General features: G+C 36.0%; 2 protein-coding genes across 2 annotated transcripts; one reads left to right on the top strand and one right to left on the bottom strand.

The window, feature by feature from the left end:
• Positions 1-268: 268 nt before the first annotated feature.
• Positions 269-922, bottom strand: LOC138879720 (uncharacterized). Its single transcript, XM_070159356.1, has 2 exons — positions 680-922; positions 269-595 (listed from the first exon to the last, which is right to left on the bottom strand). The coding sequence occupies exons 1-2, from the start codon at positions 920-922 to the stop codon at positions 269-271; spliced, it is 570 nt and encodes a 189-aa protein (XP_070015457.1).
• Positions 923-9,622: 8,700 nt separating this feature from the next.
• Positions 9,623-11,310, top strand: LOC104237207 (high-affinity nitrate transporter 3.2-like). Its single transcript, XM_009791313.2, has 2 exons — positions 9,623-9,825; positions 10,638-11,310. Exons 1-2 carry the CDS (start codon positions 9,699-9,701, stop codon positions 11,120-11,122), a joined length of 612 nt encoding a protein of 203 aa, XP_009789615.1. The 5' UTR covers positions 9,623-9,698; the 3' UTR covers positions 11,123-11,310.
• The last annotated feature ends 7,101 nt before the right edge of the window (positions 11,311-18,411 follow it).

Raw genomic sequence — 18,411 nt, 5'->3', positions numbered from 1 at the left:
ATATGATTAGTAGTACTAGAGTCTATGATCCAAAGTCATCCTCTACTTTAGTAAAATTGCAAACATAAGAAGCAGAATTACTGAAAACAGAAGTACCTATCAGACCTGCAAAGTTTGCTGAACCAGAAGGAATGTCTTGAGAGGCAGAGGACATCTTGGACTATTGGAGCAAATTGAGCAGTTGATCATATTGTTGTTTTGTCAGAATGTTTCCCCCAATGTCAAGTGGAATTACCTTGGAGCTCTTAGAAGCAGAGTTATCAGTAGCTCACATGTCAGGTGGATCAGAAACTTGAGCAAATGCAGTTGACCTTCTGAACTTGGAACCAAAACCTGGAGGGTACCCATGCAGCTTGTAGAAGTTTTCAATTAGATGCCCAGGCTTCTTACAGTATTGGCACATTAAACTAGAATTCCCCTTCTTAGTAGGATCAAAATTTATCCTTTGAGTAAAAGGCCTTTGAACTCTGGTACTCTCCCTAGTAGTGTCAAATTGCATCCTTGAATTTATAGGTTTCTGAACATCTGTGCAAAAGGAGGAAGATTCTGGACTAAAAACTGAATTTGAAATTTGAACCTCAGCTTGGCTTTCATCCTCAATCAGCAAAGGTTTCATTATAAGAATGTTTCTTCTAACCCTAATGTAGGTTTCATTTAACTACATCAGGAATTGATGAACCTTCTGCTCTTCTTCGATCTTCTGAAAGGCCTCTTTACAACCACATGTACAGTTTGGATAAGTGATTGAATAAGCCAACTCATCCCAAAGCTTTTTAATGCGACTGAAATAGGAAGCAATGTTAGAGGATCCCTGGGAAATGGAAGCAAGGTCCTTCCTGATGTGAAACACCTTAGCCCCATTCGTTTTCCCATATCGTTGTTCGATTTCTTTCCAAAGTTTTTGAGCAGATTCTGTATACATCACACTCTCTAATCTCAGTGTCTAGACTATTTAGTATCCAAGCAGTCACCATGTCATTACAACGGACCCAGGGTTCAAACAACACAAAGTTTTCACTAGGTTTGGGGATTGATCCATTGATTATCCCCAATTTATTTTTACATGATAAGCCAATCAACATGATTCATCTCCAACCCCCATAAGCCGTGCCAGTAAAGGTCATTGTGACTAAAATTGTGCCAAGAAAATCAGACAGGTACACGTACAAAGAGTGAGATGGTTCAATAGAAAAAAATCTAGTTGAAGTTTAAGAAGTAGTGGTAGTAGTAGTAGACGAATCGTCAATAGGAGCCATCGATAGAAAATTATGCAATTGAAAAGTTAGGTTTGAAGAAAAAATTAGGGCTTTCACAAAGCCAGTCAATTTTCACAGTACTGATGAGAGCTATAGCGTGAAACAGCAAACAACTACCAATTGAAAATCGAAACTGAAGAAAAAAAACTTAGCTTTGAACCTTCTGTCGAGATCGAAAGAAAACCTCAGCAAAAATGAACAAATCTGATGAAATCCCAGAAAATTAACGGAGTCAAACTCTAACCAAACTGACCGAGGGTACAATTGATCGATGCGGAAACACAATATCTACGAGCTCCCGAGCTCTGATACCATGAAAACAGTCGAATTCTTCATGATCTCGAACAAGATTCACAGGAGAAACCCTAAGATGAAATGTTCGTATGAAGAGAAAAGAACTTGAGCTGAGATCTTTTATTAATATGTAATGTCTGTACAAAATAATGTGAAACTCTATATTTATGTATTTACAATGAACTGGGTATAATTAAATAAAAATGAACCGGGTCAATTAAGGGGATGCTTCATCGATTGTAACTTCTTCAAGTGGGACTCTTCTATATTGGGCTTGTATAGTGTGTCATGGGCTCCAACAGAGAGCAATCAACAAAAAAGAACTTCTTATTGATATTCTTCTATAGACTATAAGGGAAAAGAATATAGAGCTTTAGGCAGAATCGGTAGTTGAATTGCTACGATAAACAGTATGAGTATGAGAAATATCCTGGGGAATAAATAAGGAGGAGAAGGAGTATTTATCGTATAAACTAGAGTAATTTCTCTCTAAGATCACGCATGTCCATTATCAATATTATCGGCTCGTTCCATACGTTTCACCTGGTAGATTCGTAACAGCTTAAGAGTTAATGCTGAAACTCAGATATTTTGAGACTTATTGATTCACCTTATCCGGACACTAGAGACTTCCCGGATGGTCATTTATGGGATGATGTATTGATGTTGTCTGATCCAGATATGCATTTCCTCAGCTGCCCTTCCAGTTCAACTTACTAAGGTTGCCCTATCTGACGTGGAGCTAATTAAGCATTATTAGTCACGTGTCAACTATTGTGTTGCCACATGGTATGACTGCCTATTACCAATGAACCAACACGGTAAATATTTATAGCTAACAAACTGAGCTATTAAGATACTCCAGAAATAAAGGGGAAAATTTGTAGCTAATTAACCTCATTGGTGCTGTAATTTATGTTAGTTACTCTTTTTATTTATGTGATAACCCAAAGGGTTATCTTGTATTTTAGAATTCGAATCCGAGTTCCGAGGCCTTAAAACCTCATTTTCTTTTTCCTCAATTTGCATGCACTGTCCAGGCGCATTTCCAGAAAGCTTTTATGTGAAATTTAAGAAAAATATTGAAAATGGCCTTTAAAATCGAGTAAAGTTGACTTCGGTCAATATTTTTGGTAAACGGACACAGATCCATGATTTAATGGTCTTGTAGGGTCCGTAGTAAAATATGGGACTTGGGCGCATGCCCGAAATCGAATTCCGAGGTCCCTAGCTCGAGAAAAGAATTTTTAAAGAAAATTATTTGCTGGAAAATATAAGGACTTTTGGAAATGAAATGATGTGTGATCTTGATGGTATCGGGCCCGTATTTTGGTTCCGGGGCCCGGTACACATTTAAAATAATATTTAAGTTGAATCTGTGAAATTTGGTAAGAATCGGAGTTGATTTGATATAAATCGAACCCTAGGTTGAGAAAATAAAAATTTTGAATTATCTTATGAATTTCATGAGTTTTGGTGGTAAATTCGTTCTTTAAGATGTTATTTTGGCGATTTGATCGCACGAGCAAGTCCGTATGATATTTTTAGACTTGTGTGCATGTTTGGTTTGGAGCTCCGAGGGCTCGGGAGAGTTTTGGATAAGCCAGAGAGTGTTTTCGGATTTAGAGAAAGTTGGTTGTTGCATCTGGTATTGTTGCAGGCTCTGATCTCGCAATTGTGAGGTCAGGCTTCACAATTGTGAGCCTAGCAGGTTTGGCAATTGCGAGGGCTTTCCCGCAATTGCGAAGAAGCCCATGCCTGCCTTGTTCAGATTTGCGAATCTCCCTTCGCAATTGCGAAGTCATTAGGGAGGGGCCAGTCATCACAATTGCGACAAAATGCTCGCAATTGCGAGAGGAGCAGACATGCAGCAGGTTTGCAATTGTGAATCCTGTCTCGCATTTGCGAAGCCTGTCTCGCAGTTGCGAAGCTCTTGTCGCAACTGCGACATGTGCACCTGATCAAAATATCTTTTAGACGGGATTTTTACTTCATTCTTAAAAATTTCAAAACCTAAACTCCTAAGGTCAATTTTTCTAGAGAAAATTCTTCCCCAAATCATAGGTAAATAAATCTTAACTTGTTTTCTTCAATCTATTTCATCTCAAAATCTAGGGTTTTTCATGGGAAATTCGGTGTTCTTGGGTAGAAATTAGGAATTTTAAAATTTGGGGATTTGGACATCAAATTGATGTCGGATTTCAAAACCAATTGCATATTTAGGTTCGTGGGTGAATGAGTAGTCAGGTTTTGGTTCGAGCTTCGAGTTTTGATCAAGCGGGCCCGGGGTCGACTTTTGAATTTTTTGGGGGAAAACATTGGGAAATCTATATTCATGCATTAGAATTGGTTTAATTAACATTTATTAATATTATTAAGTAAATTATTACTAGATACAAGTGGATTGGAAGTGGAACCGAGAGGTAAAACGGTAATTGAGGCTTGATTTTGTCCGTGGAATTGAGGTAAGTGTTAGGCCTAACCTTAGCTTGAGGGAATATGTGTTGTTGCCTTATTTACTACGTGTTAGTGTTGAGTATGACGTATAGGTGTGGTGACGAGTATCTATACGTTGGTGTCAAGCATGCCTGTGAGTCTTATACTGCGACCGTTATGATTCTTATCATGTACCATTCATGCCTCAATTGATGCTTATCCATGTTAAACAAGACTTATGACAATTTCTTGGTAATTGACCATTGCTGAGTATCGGCTCAAGTTGAGATTTATTTTGTGAAGTTAACAGTTGGGATGAGATTGGTTATAGCTGATTCCCTTACCGGGATGTTATTGTTTCTATTGTTGATTCCCTTGCCGAGATGTTATTGTCCCTATTGTTGGGTGAGGAAAGAGTGATAAAGCACGAAGGGTTATGCCGTACACATTCATACTTATGCATATGGTGAGGAAAGAGTGTTAAAGCACAAAGGGTGATACCGTGCACATTTAAATTTATATGTATACATACGGTAATAAAGAGTGATAAAGCACGAAGGGTGATGCCGTGCACATTATTATTATTCATATGGTGAGGAAGAGTGATAAAGCACGAAGGGTGATGCCATGCACATTTTTATTATTGATTGCATGGTGAGGATCGAGAGTAAAAGCACGAAGGGTGATGACATGCACATTTTCTGTTTACTGTGTTCATTTGCTGCTATTGGTTCAAGTGTTGTAACTTCTTAAATTTTTTACTGCGGTAATTCTTTATGTTGAAACCCCCATAGCATGTTGCCCCTTCCTGTATATTTCTGCTTAGTTTTTACTACTTGTTACTCTGTTATTATATTGATTAACTGCACAGGTTTATGATCTTTGTCATGTCATAGCCTCGTCACTACTTCGCCGAAGTTAGGCTCGACACTTACCAGTACATGGGGTCGGTTGTACTGATACTGCACTCTGCACTTTCTGTGCAAATCTCAGTACCCGATCGTTTGAGTAGAGTTAGGTGGCTGCCTTCAGTCCAGTGGAGACCGAGGTAGTCCTGCAGGTGTCCGTAGGCCTTGGCGTCCCCTTCTATCCTGTTTCTTTTCTGTTTTATCTATTTTCGAGACAGATGTGTATTTCTGGGTAGAATTTTATTACGGTTTCGTATTTGTATCAAGATAAACTGTTAAATTCTATTCTTTTACATTTATTCCACTTATTTTCTTATGTTAACTTATAAACTGTTAAAAGACAAAGGAAAAAGATAAAATAATCAGAAACGTTGGCTTGCCTAGTGGGTACAATGTTAGGCGATATCACGGTCCTGATGGTGAAAAGTCCGGGTCGTGACAATTTTAAAAAAAATCTTCTACCTTTCGCCTTTTTCTAGTTAAATATCCCTCGAAATGTCAGATATAGCAATCTAAACATTTTATTCTAGGCTTAGAGTTTCCTAATGAAAAAAGTGAAGCACACGTCAAATTTTCTGGTCAACATTCAGCCACAAAATTCAAATATTCATCTTAATTAAAGGAAAGATAGAAAATGCAATTTAAAACATAACATTAAGTGCACCTTTAGATAAATGTGTTTTGTAAATGTCACGCTAAAAAAAGTCAACGAGAAAAAAGATAATCTACCGAACATGTGGATACGATAAGCAACGGGTTCCGTACATACATGAACCTGCTCCACCTAATTTGGTTATCTTGTCTGATGTATCATTAATAATTGATTTCTTCATATCCATAGCGTTGAAAAATGAGCTCCTACGAGATAATATTGAGTACCTTAATTTTAAAAGAAATATTCATCAGGTCAACTTTTGGCGTCGCTGTTATTCTTTAGCAATTTTCTTTCTATTAGTTTGAATTCACCCTTGATGAGCTTTTTCTCCCTCTTCAGAATCTTTTTTATTTTATTTTTGTCCCACTAATTTAGATTTGTATCAAATAATTCGTTAAGAGGTAGAACATTTTTTATTAATAGATTCTTTATTCTAAGATTCGAACTCAAAAGGAGATCAACCATCCAACCATACATCTTCTTCCAATAAATGCAATACAGAATTTGAGTATAAGGGACATATCAATTCGTGGTATTTCAACGGCCAATGTTTAGATCTTTGGAGTTTCTATCATATGTTTGCTTTATTTCTTTTTCGTTCGTTTCTAGAGTCTTAAGTTTATCGAGAATGAGCGACATGAATCTTAACATCTCTAGTTTCTTTGATCAAAGATAGAATATATGCAGTGCATGTTACCCTAGTTTAAGATAAACAGTTGTTAAACCCAACTTGAGGACCCACTTGAATTTTAGTACTTAATAATATATATATAACTCAATTATGGTCAACGATCAGCTTGCGCTCCTATCGTATCCAGCTTTTGCACAAAATCTGGCTTATCAATTGCATCCTTTGGATCCTATTCATGTCTTTTACTCTTTCAAAAACATTAAGGGATAAATCCGTACTCATCCCAAGGCAATGAAAGTATCATATTGGAAGTGGCTTGCCATCGCGACGGTGATTATTTTAAACTCGTTAGAAGTTGTTGCTGGCTGATAAAAATTTGTTATTGGCCGGGCCTAAGGTTCCTAATTTTTATTAAATAATCTATCTATCTATATACTATATTAAAAGTACGAAGGCCCTTAATGAAATATCTTTCATTTTTTTTATCCTTTTAAAATAGAGTTCACATGGGATAAAATAGTCATTTATTTATTTTACTATATTTAGGAATAATCATTTAATTAATTTCCTACTATTTAGGAATAATTATTTAATTATTAATCTAATACTTAAAACTTTTATTTTTCTTTCTTTTAGATATAAAATTTCAAACACTTTCAACTAAAACTAGGAAAGTTTTCGCTATTCAATAAAACTAAAAAAGTTTCGTCTTTCAACTAACTTAGGAAAATTTTATTCACTTTCAAGGAAAGTATCATAGGAAGTTTTTTAGTTAATAAACTTTTGACAGATTACTTCTTCAAAAAATATTAGGTAAAAACTAATTTTCTTTTTGATTTCGGAATCTTTATTTTCTGATAAATCATTAAACTATACATTGTTTTATTACTTTATGTAAATCCTTTCATGTTTCAAATTGTATAGCCAAAATTTTTTATAAAACAAGCGACAATTCTACATTTTCATCATCAAACTTTATGTTATTCGAGCAGTTCGAGTAGTAACTATACAATTAAGAATTTTTAGGTTCTTCTTTGAGCAATTTTTTTATGGTAGTTGAATTTTGCATTCACGTGTTTATATTAGTAATTAAATTTTGCATTGACGTATTTATATTAATAATTAAATTTTGCATTTACGTATTCATCAAGTACATCTTTATTTTGGTATTCTTAATTGTGAACCTCTATTGAACATGAGGCTGTTTGGCCAAAATCTCAAAAATTATTTATATTTTTATTGTTTTATAATTTGTACAATATTTCTTATTAATTAAAAAAATAAAATAATTCACATTTTGCTTGCGAGACAAAATAAAAGATCTGTTGTAAGTTAGATGAATATCTTGTGTTTTTTTAAGAATGAACTTAAGAATATATATATTTCTAAAAAAAAATAATTCTTAAATTGTCGAGAGTTTATGTACTCTTGATGAAAATATAAAGAAACACGAGAACTTGTGAAATTATAGTAATGAATAAATCTTAAGTTGAAAATATTGACTACGATGATTGAGGACTTCTATTACCATTGTTTCTTCATTTATTATCAATAAATGAATCAATAATTATCATTTTTAGGAACTCACACTTTTTTCTTAAACTTATTTTATAACTCAAATATAATTAGTTAACAAAGTATTTATGTGATTTTTTAAAAATATATACTTATTGAGACGGGATACACGTGCAACGATATAGTATAACTAATTAATGTAAAAGAAAGTTGCTCCGCTTCTCAACTATGAATTTTCTAGACTTATTTCTTAAACAAGTGTATTAGTAATAATCACGAATTGCACTTCTGAGAGTACATATTATCTGACGGATGACTAACATTTGGATAAGACTTTTAGAAAAATAAAAAACAAAATACTGCATGTTAGATTTAACATGAAAGTTGTAGTGAAATATTTAAAGGTGGTTTAATTAATAGAATTGAATATAATTGACAATATTGGTAGATGGAATGATGTTCGTTACTGCAGAAAGTAGGAGCTATGCTTCTATTATACACGCGAAGCTAGTGATATTGGACATAAAACACTATCCACCTGTGTCTTAAATCTTGGTAAGCAACAGTAACTCTCTGAGTACTGCCTTCTTCAAATTCTACATTACATACTCTTTTTCTACGAGATGCTCGGAATCCCTAGTGAATATGTCACAAGCTTACTCTCTTTTTTTTTTTTTTTTTTTTGTAAATATTTTGTAAAAACGAAGAATTTACCAAAGTTGGCTACGAGTTGTGGAGCGGATTTCTATCATCCGGCTGAATTTAGAAATAACAGAAATACTTTTCAGTGTAAGAAATATTCGTCTAAGTATGTAACTATTAGCACATATCAATTGTGTGATTATCTAATCTAAGCATTTAAACCGGTAGAAAGATTATATTTTTATTTATTTATTTAAGTATATATTCGATTCTAATTTTTTTGGTGGTCTAAGAAAATGAATTCCTTTTTATATTTGATTCTTTTCCATGGTCCAAGTACATGATTTATTATTTTTTTTAATAATGAATGGCAGTGAGACTTGAATCCAGGATCTCTGCCCGATCCAATATCATGTTCAAATGTGTGATCAACTCATGTTAATTCTTAAACTATTAGAAAGAGTGCAATTTTATTTACTTACTAATTCTGTTATCAATTTAATTTTCTTTGTTTGTGGCCTACATTTAAAAATTTAATAAATTTATCCTAATAAATAAAATTTTGGTTAAACAAGTACGTCTTCAATATGATTCCTCATGTAGGGGTCTAATTCTTTTTCATGGTCTAAGCAAATGAATTCTTTTTTATATTTGATTGTTTTCCATGTTTCAGGTATATGCTTTTTTTATTTTATTTTATATAATGGATGGTAGTAAAACTCGAATCCAGGACTTCTGTCCGATTCAATACTATATATATTTTGTAAGCAACTCATCGAATAGCTTAAACTATTAGAGCAGTCACATTTTTATTTACTTAATTTTGTTTCAACATAACACCATAAGTTTCGTCCTTTTTAGGGTTAATGTTCTAAAAATAGAAAGTCAACTTCTCAATTATTACCCCCAAGTCCTAAGTTATCGTTTCAAAAATTCCCAAGTTTATTATTCTGTAAGCGCTTATAACCCACCTTACCCTTTGAACATGTCTTAGAGGCAATTCATCCGCCTAACGATGATTTTATAATTAATTAACGATTATTAGAAAACGATACTATTCTATTATTTCATGTCATACGAAAGAAATTTAAGAGCTAGCTGTGCCTAGTTGTTAGTTTGCCTTTGACTTATTAATTCATCAAAGCTTTTTTAAGGATGTCCATTTCTTGTGGGAAGTTGCAACAAATCTATATAAAGAAGCATTGCACCTCCAACTATCAAACCATCAGTGGTATTTCTTTTGCATTCAGTTCCTTTAACCCTTCACCGCCCCCCCCCCCCCCCCCCAAAAAAAAAAAAGCACCCAACCCCACCCATCATCGCCCCGGTTGATTAAAAGAAGTTCTTCAGATCATCAGCAAATGGCTACTCGTCTTTTTCTTGTGGCTACACTTTTGTTATCATGTTTGGCAGCTACTAGTCATGGTGAAATATTGTTCTCTAGCCTCAAGAGTAGTCTTTTAGTATCTGCTTCACACAGACAAGGAGGTACGTAAATAGCAAAAAAACTTACTCTGGTGTTTGGACAAAACAAAATAATCAAAGACATGCATCATGCGTATTTTGTTATTTAATTATGGTTAAGTAGTATATATTCTCGCCTTAATTGGTTGTTACTATTATGGTTATATTATTTAGTTTGATGTAAACGTTTTCTTATGTCAATATTGTCCTAATCTTCCATTGCAATCGCCTACCCGCCTCTTAGCTTCGATGGAAGATTGGAAAGGGCCAAGATAAACTTTTAATGAGAGATTTACTTTCTTTCCCTTGGTAATCTAGTTAGAAGTTTTTGTTGAAAAATTAGTGATATCTCAAAAAGTAATGTTCATCTTGGTTTGGAAAATCTTTTCTCTTTAAAGTATTATTTACATTTACTTATTATTTAGTAAATATTTTACATTCAATAGAGTCGAACTAACTGTTATATATCTAGCCATTAACTAGCTGTTGAAGCAACGCCTGTATAAAAATTGTCTTTGGAGAGTTAAAGACACACTTTCTAAAATAACTTCATGAATCTTCTTCTTCCTCCTATATACTGGGTTTCTTTATTTAATTTTCTGCTAGTTCTGCTTATTGAATCCTAGAGGATACGGCTCATTTTATTCTTTACTGTGAGAGCGAAATATCCTTAAGAACAGTGTCCTTGACACGCCTCAAGCTTTGATAAATCATATTTTTATCCTTCCGCATTGTTCAAACGTTCATAATATAATCATATCTTGCTTATTTTTATGTTATCTATTTAATGTTTGTTATATAGATTTTAAACACTTGTACTAATATAAACATTTCAGTTCTGAAAGCTGGGGAAGGCGATATAACATTGACATGGTCATATAAGAGCAGCAACCTAGCTGGAACAGACTCAACCTACAAGACAGTCAAACTGAAGCTTTGTTATGCACCCATTAGCCAAAAGGATCGTGCCTGGAGGAGAACAGAGGACCATCTCAAGAAAGACAAGACTTGTCAATTCGACATTGTTACTAAGCCATACAAGTCAGCTAACAACAATTTCACATGGACAATTGAAAGAGATGTCCCCACCGGCACCTATTTCGTCAGGGCTTATGCCTTAAATTCTGCAGGAGAAGAGTCTGGTTATGGCCAAAACACCAATGCCGAGAAAACTGACGACTTGTTCGAGGTTCAAGCCATCAGCGGCCGCCACGCAACGCTGGATATCTGCTCTGTTGTCTTCTCTGTTTTCTCTGTTGTGTCCCTCTTTGGTTTCTTTTACATGGAGAAGAGAAAAGCCAAGGCAAGTCAGCACAAGTGATAGATCTATCTGCATGATCATATGATCAGTGGAATATGATAGATACGACGGTTCATTAATGCTCATGTGTAATGACTGATGCAAGACATCAATTATGTTTGTTTATTGTACTACTTACTGTTTTAACTAGAAATTGTAACGAATAATATAGTTGAGGATGCAACTACTACGTATATTTCTGATGGTTAGAGTACTGTCATTCTGAATTTCACAAAAAAAAGAATTATTACATATTCTTAACTTTAAAACTTTTAAATTACAAGGAAATGGTAACATGGTTGTGCTCTCGAATTTAAGCCTCCCTCTCGGTAGATGATGGGTGCCAACTGGTAAAAAGTCTTTCCTATGCTTTATGGGAGCATACAATTAATACTTCCTCAATTCTATTTATGTGGTACTATTAAATTATTAATCCATTAAAAAAAAAATGCATGGTATCTTTTTAAATTTGGAGACAAATTAATTTAAACTTAGTATTTTATCTTAACTAGAGCTGTCAAAATGGGCCAGCCCAGCCCAAGCCTCGTGGACTTTTAAATTTGACGGGTTAGGACGGGCCGACCCTTCATTTTTATTTTATTTTTAAAAATATCTTTAAATCCTTAAATATTTTTTCGTGACATAGTCGATTAATCATGTAAACAATAACTTCTATTTGCTTAGAGTGTACAAAAATGTTGACATTTGATGAGGAATCTCGTAATTGAAATGAAAATTCTCTATATCTCTTGTTGTTCTTTTTTAAAGTTACATGAATATTTTCTTAATACCTTTCTTTCATTTTCCTCAGATTCAGGGATTATTATAATAAGCTTATATGATGAGGTTTTTTAATGTAGAATTAACATCATTTGTTGATTTCATTATTATAGTCCATAAAATTTTTAAAATTCTTGAAATTTGCTAGTGGTCAATTTTTTTTATGTATTTAAAACTGATCTTTATCTATACTGAAGAGTAGGTTAAATAGTAATAATATATTAAAGTAATCCAAACTGATCATTGTTCACTTAAAGTAATATTTTCTTTTGAGAAAAAATTTTATTGGCTACCTAAGACTTTTCGAGTTCGTTATTAATTAAGCAAAAGAAAAACTAATTTTGTCATATTACATGCATGTCAAAAATCTAAATTCTGGTTGATATGGAAAGGTAAATGAGTAATTTAAGGTTGTGGAATGGGGATTATAGTTAATATTTTTTTACTTTTTACTTTTTTTAAATATTAAATATTTAACAGTAATTAATTAGAATTTAATTAATTTTTGGTCCACGGGCCGGCCCAAGACCAACCTCGGTTAAGCCTCAAGGGCCAGTGGGCTGACTTGGGTCGGGCTTATAAGCCTCAGTTTTAAATGGGCTCAATAAATCCTAGCCCAACCCTACCCAAGTAGCAGGCTGGGTTAGGCTGGCCTCACGGACCAAGCCCATTTTGATGACTCTAATCTGAACATAATATTATCTCATGACATGTTTGATGTTTCACTATATAGTTGTGTAAGGTAAAATTGGTTTATATTGAATGATCGAATGATAGCATGACACGCGGAACCGGAGACAGCTGAAAGACAAATCGAGTAAGAACGTAGTCCGGGAGCAACAACTGCAGCTGACATCGGATAAGTCTCGAGGGGAGCGTAACCGACGTGAGAGGTTGAATGTTCGTCACCAGATGACATTTAATGAAGAATATTCCTTAGTATTAAATAGGCTGTCATTGCAGAAAGTTCTGGCATTCATGGCCTGTCATGACTTCCTTTATTGCCATTTAAGAGGGGCTTGATCCTAGGATCTTGTTTCCAAGGTATAGCTATAAATAGCGATTTCAACGACCATTATAAACACACAAAATCTCTCGCAAAACTTATGCTATATTCTGTTCTTAAGCTAAAGAATATAACTTTACTTTTTGTTTATATTGTTCTTTTTCTGTCCTCAGAAGCATATCTCACGGAAATAGGCCTGCCATTCCCTTCGATTTTAAAGCTAAGTCTTATTTTTAATATAGCTTATTTATCATTTTGGGTAATATAAGTTCGCTTATCTATAAACCATATTACAAATTCAACTGTACCGTTTTACGGGTAAATAGTTTGGCACCCACTGTGGGGGCTTAGACAGTTGCGTAATTGAACTAATCCTTGCATCTATTACTAACTCGTTTGATTCTTTGTTTCATTGCAAAAATCGAAAATGGCAGCTAATAATATCAACATCGCACATAATGTTAAGGCGCACAAAAATCTGTCTTAACATAGGGATTCAATCAGTGACACCCACAATGAAGGGGATGTGGCAACTCCGGTTTTGGCGGACAATATCCCTAAGATGTGCAGGAGCCAACCCTCGATGATGCAGAGGATGAACACGTTGCGAAAACGGTGAAGATCTTGAGAGAGCAATAGAAAGCCATTATGGTCCATCTCTCAAGGCAGGACCAAGTCATGACGGAATTGAAGCAAGAATTATCATATGCTTCCAACAATGCAAATGGAAGAGGTCCAGTTCCTCCCAGCACTCCTACAAATCAAACGACTCAGAGAGTCGATTAAAACACCCCGAGGGGTGAGGTCGGTTTTGACGGAGCCCGGGTAACTTGCAGCGGATCTGGTAACGACAGCGGTAATGATCCCTTCAAACTCGAACTCATGAGATTCATGAGGGATATGAACGTGCGGATAAATCAGAACATGAAGGATTTTCATGCCCGAATGGACCAGATTCTAGGCGCACCACCAGTGTTGAAGGGTCCGGAGTCGAAAAAGTACACCCAGTTGTCGTTTAAGCTGAGCGCAACACAAGAATTGATTCCAAAATGGTTCAAGATGGCAGACATACCAAAGTACAATAAGACTTCATATCCTCAGGAGCACATTACAACTTATACAACAACGATGAAAGGAAATGACTTGGCTCAACATGAGAATGAGTCGGTTCTACTGAAATTTTTTAAAGAAATCCTTACGAAGGAGGCCTTGACATGGTATTCACTCCTACCTGAACACTTAATAGATTCTTTTGAAATACTAGTATATTCTTTCATTAAGACCCATGTCGGGGCCGGGAAGGTCCAAGCCCGGAAGGCGGACATATTCAAAATTGCACAAGGAGAGTCCAAATTACTACGGGAGTTCGTGATCAGATCCAGAAAGAAAGGATGTTGTTATCGCCCGTTCCAAACAAATAGGCAGCCGAGGCATTTACTAAGGTTTTGAACCCGAGGAGTTCTTACGCCGATGCCTCCTGAAAGTTTAAGGAAAGCCTGCTCGAATTCCAAGCGACTACATGGGCAGACGTCCATAATCGTTATGAATCGAAGATAAGGATAGAATATGATTAGCTCGGGTTCCCGATATCAACCAAGGGACAGCACCGAGACAAGATAAGGATACTTGCATAGATGACTCATTAACCTCGATCGCATGATATTATTTTATGATGTAAATTCGCACCTCCCTTCTAAGGAGCGTTTTATCAAAAAAAAAGCATATTCTTAGAGAGCTCTGTTGGTCTAGATTCATCCCACATTAATGTACGAATGTCATCAAGATCCCTTGTGAGGGCGTCCACTTCCAGCATACTAGGTGATGTTTTAAGCGTCAATACCACACAAGAGGGGGTGATTTGTGTGATACCCAATTTTCGCTATAGAAGAACCTGGTTCTTCTAGGTGTTCTAACTACTACTGTTTGCGGAATAATAAGTACATAAAATAAAGAATACAGAGATTTTTACGTGGAAAACACCTGGCTCAAAAGGTGAAAAAGCCATGACCTACTACTCAGTAGGATTTTCCCAAACTTCCACTAAAATCACTAAGCCAAAATAGCATTTACAAAAACTCTTTGTAAACCTAAGGATTAACTCTAATCCCGTTGTGTCACATAGCATCCACTGTTGCGACAACTTCAAGTTAGCTATAACTTGAACACTCCAGGTACCTAATACAATTGCTTCTATGAAAGCTGAAAAGGTACAACTTTAAATCACCTACTACAATTGAACTAGAATAAAAGATAAAGACAATGGAACTGATTCTTCTATCTCGTTCAAGTAGCTTCAGGAGTGCACACTCAAATCACACATAAATTGCTTGCAAAATCACCTTGCACTTTTGCTCTCAATTTAGTTTAACTTATGCGTATGTGCATTACATGTAAAAGAGAACAATCACTGCCATTTAATAGGTTAGTAATTAGAGTTTGATTGGGACCCAATTGTTGATCTTCTATTATAGAAGAGTTCATGAAGATCTCAAACTCTAACACTATCTTTTATCCGGATTCTGTTCTCTTCATATAAGGAGACTTTCTCCACTTATCTAATATGCAACCTTTTCGAACAGATCAGGAGATATTGTTGCTTGATCAATAGGACTTATCTCCTTCATGTGCATCTCACATGTATAGGTTGATCATGACTGTGCTTCACAAGATGGACCTGGTCCATGACTGAGTTCATTTGTCATTCTTCAAAACTTCACCTGTTCTTGGGCCAACAAATTCCCCCTTTTTGATGATGACAAACTCTGTGCTTTTTACTTATTTGGAACCTGTAGGAACTCAGTATAACCATTAACACTAAACTTAGAAAATTCACTTATCATTAGGGACCAGGTTAATTAGGTTATAAATATCACATATTTTAGAATATGTAAAGCACAATATCTCCTCCCCCTTTTGGCATCATCGAAAAGTTGCATACGATGTGTGATACCCAGATTTTAATAAATACTCATGGCCACTGGGGCAACTGCAAGTGCAATTATTAGTAATCAACAAACATATTTAAACTATCAAGGACAGATTAATCATTGAACAAGAGAGAAATAACAGTTATCATTGATAGAGATATGTTTCCACCTACAATACACAAAAAGAAAGAAAAACATTTAAACTATGAGCAAAAACAGAAAAATCCCTAATCTGGGTTACTAGGGGTACTGAACAAGTTCAGGAGACAGAAGCTATGAGTCCTAAGGCTTGGAGGAACTGGAGGGTTGGGATTGAGTTTGGAGAAGAGTCAGCACGTTTTGAAGAATTCCATCATTCTTCTCCTTTTCTTTGGCAAGCTCAGTTCTGAGACCATCCCTCTCAGTTTCCACTTCAACCACACGAGCCTTGAGCCTAGCAATTTCAGCATCCTTGGCTGCACATTCCTGAACTAGAGTCCTAACTTTGCTGTTGATAGGTGTCTTCTAGGATGAACTAGGTTCAATTGGGATGGCATTGAATGGATAATCACAGGCAAGAAGAGTTTTGATGCCAAAGTGTTCCTTGATAGAGGCCATTTCTCATTTCTTCAAAGGCACATTTAGCCTGTCCAGAACTGTGGTTAGTATAAAGCCATCTGAAGTAGCATGAGCCTTGGAGCCATTTATGACCCTGTCTTGCAGTTTGATAATGAAGGCATGCCAGTTGATTTGCTTTCCTCTCTAGGCACTCCATAAGAATCAGATCCATGTAGTTAGCAGTGTGCCTTCTCTCCTGTCTGGGCAATAAGCACTTGTTGATAAATTCAAACACAACATTGTGCTCAAGCCTCATCTCACTTTTCTACATAGCCCTGGCTTCATTCACCTCTTCTGAATCACAAAACCTCTTGGTAATTTGAAGGGCGGTAGAGAGGGAGTCCGGGCATGGACATATTTGCCTTGTATAGTCATCAAACCCTTCAGAGGGTATGTCCAGGATCTCTCCCAGTTTTTCTACATCAAACTACACTTGGACTCCTTTCACCAGGCTACTGACAACTCCATCCTTAACAGCAACATTGGCCATAAATTCAATCAGCTCATTTCTGGCTAGCCTACCATCTATATGAAGGACCATGTCCTTCCATCCCTGAGCAACTAAGGCATCCACCAATCTCATCATTCCTGGTTCCACCAGGTCCTTCAACAGACTACCCTTTAAAATCTTTCTTCTGCCAAAAATGGCAAGCTTGTCCTCTCAGAATCATTTTCTTCTTCTTCTCCACTCCAGTCATCATCATCAGAAACTTTTGATTGTTTGGTTTTCACTGCAGATCTTGTCCTCTTGGCTAGTGTGGGTTCGTCAGTCATAAGCACAGAGGAAGACTTCTTGGAAGAGGTCTTGGGCTTTTTAGGCTTGGGTATAGGAACCTCCACTGGTGTACCCCTTTCTTGATGGACCAGTTCCATCTCTTCATCCTCAATAGCCTCTAAGGATTCTGTAATCTTTCCCTTTCTTTTATCCTTTCTCTTTTTCTTACTTTCTTCTAAGGCCCTTTGTAGATCAACTTCACTCTGTTTCACCTTGCTTCTTGTCGCTCTACCCCTTGGCAATGAGGAGCCAGTAGGTGTTGGGGATGAAGCCTTTCTTTTCTTGGAAGGCTTAGGAACATTTTGGGCTTTTGTTGTGGGAATTCTGCGTTTCTTTGGGTCATAGCTTGCCCTAACCTTTTTCAGTAGATCAGCTAGGGTCTCTTCAGTAGATGGAACAGGTTCATCTCTTTGTGTGCTAAGATAAACCAACCCCTCAGCAGCTTCCCCATAACCACTTCCCCTGACTTCATGCCACTATCTTCTACCCTTTCATGTTCAACCCCACAGATAGCAGGCACTACACCTTTCCCAATTCCCCTCTCTTCACCACATGCACCCTCTCTCTTTTTCTTTTTCAAAACTCTTTTTACCTCCACTCCTACGTATCCCAGGCAATTCAACATCCCTAATTGGTCTAACCAGAACAAACCTAGTCTCTAGATTTTCAAGCACAGATGGACTTACCTCAGAAGGAGATTCTTGAATCTTTTTAGAGTCAGAAGACCCATGTCCTTCCCCTCAATAGCGGATTGATAGGATTTAGACTCAGAGCTGGAGTCGGAATTTGGAGCTTGTCTTTCTTTCACTTGGCTTGCTTTCAACCCTTTATTTAAAGCCTTCCTTAGAGCCCCAGATGCTACAGTCTTTCGAGCAAGCATTTTTACCCTTCGTAGTCTAGGTTTTGGAGATTCACTAGGAGGAGTAGTTGAGGATGAATTGGAAAGAGATGGTGGTGGAGGAGTTCCAGGATTGTCTTGTAGGTTAGAAATGATTGCAGGTTTCTTGAGAGAATTTGGGAATTTTGGAGAAGAGGGCAAGTGAAATTGAAGAAATGTTTTTGACGGTTTAAAGTTATGATGAAGGCAGGAGAGTTGATGTGTATTTAAAGACAAATACACATTTAATAAGTAACGACAGCCTTTTGCAGTGGTCAATTAGAGGTATAATCAACCTGAAATTCTGATTTTGAATGATTGATTTGGCTTCCCTAGATATTAGGCAAA

The sequence above is a fragment of the Nicotiana sylvestris genome, chromosome 10, assembly GCF_000393655.2.
Source record: "Nicotiana sylvestris chromosome 10, ASM39365v2, whole genome shotgun sequence".
Classification (NCBI taxonomy): Eukaryota; Viridiplantae; Streptophyta; class Magnoliopsida; order Solanales; family Solanaceae; genus Nicotiana; species Nicotiana sylvestris.
This window is presented reverse-complemented; position numbering and strand designations above follow the sequence as displayed.

Coding starts and splice junctions, on each gene's coding strand:
- LOC138879720 (XM_070159356.1), bottom strand. CDS start 922: ATGTATACAGAATCTGCTCAAAAACTTTGGAAAGAAATCGAACAACGA. Junction 596..679: donor AGATCGAAGAAGAGCAGAAG/GTTCATCAATTC, acceptor TTGCTGATTGAG/GATGAAAGCCAAGCTGAGGT.
- LOC104237207 (XM_009791313.2), top strand. CDS start 9,699: ATGGCTACTCGTCTTTTTCTTGTGGCTACACTTTTGTTATCATGTTTG. Junction 9,826..10,637: donor TGCTTCACACAGACAAGGAG/GTACGTAAATAG, acceptor TAAACATTTCAG/TTCTGAAAGCTGGGGAAGGC.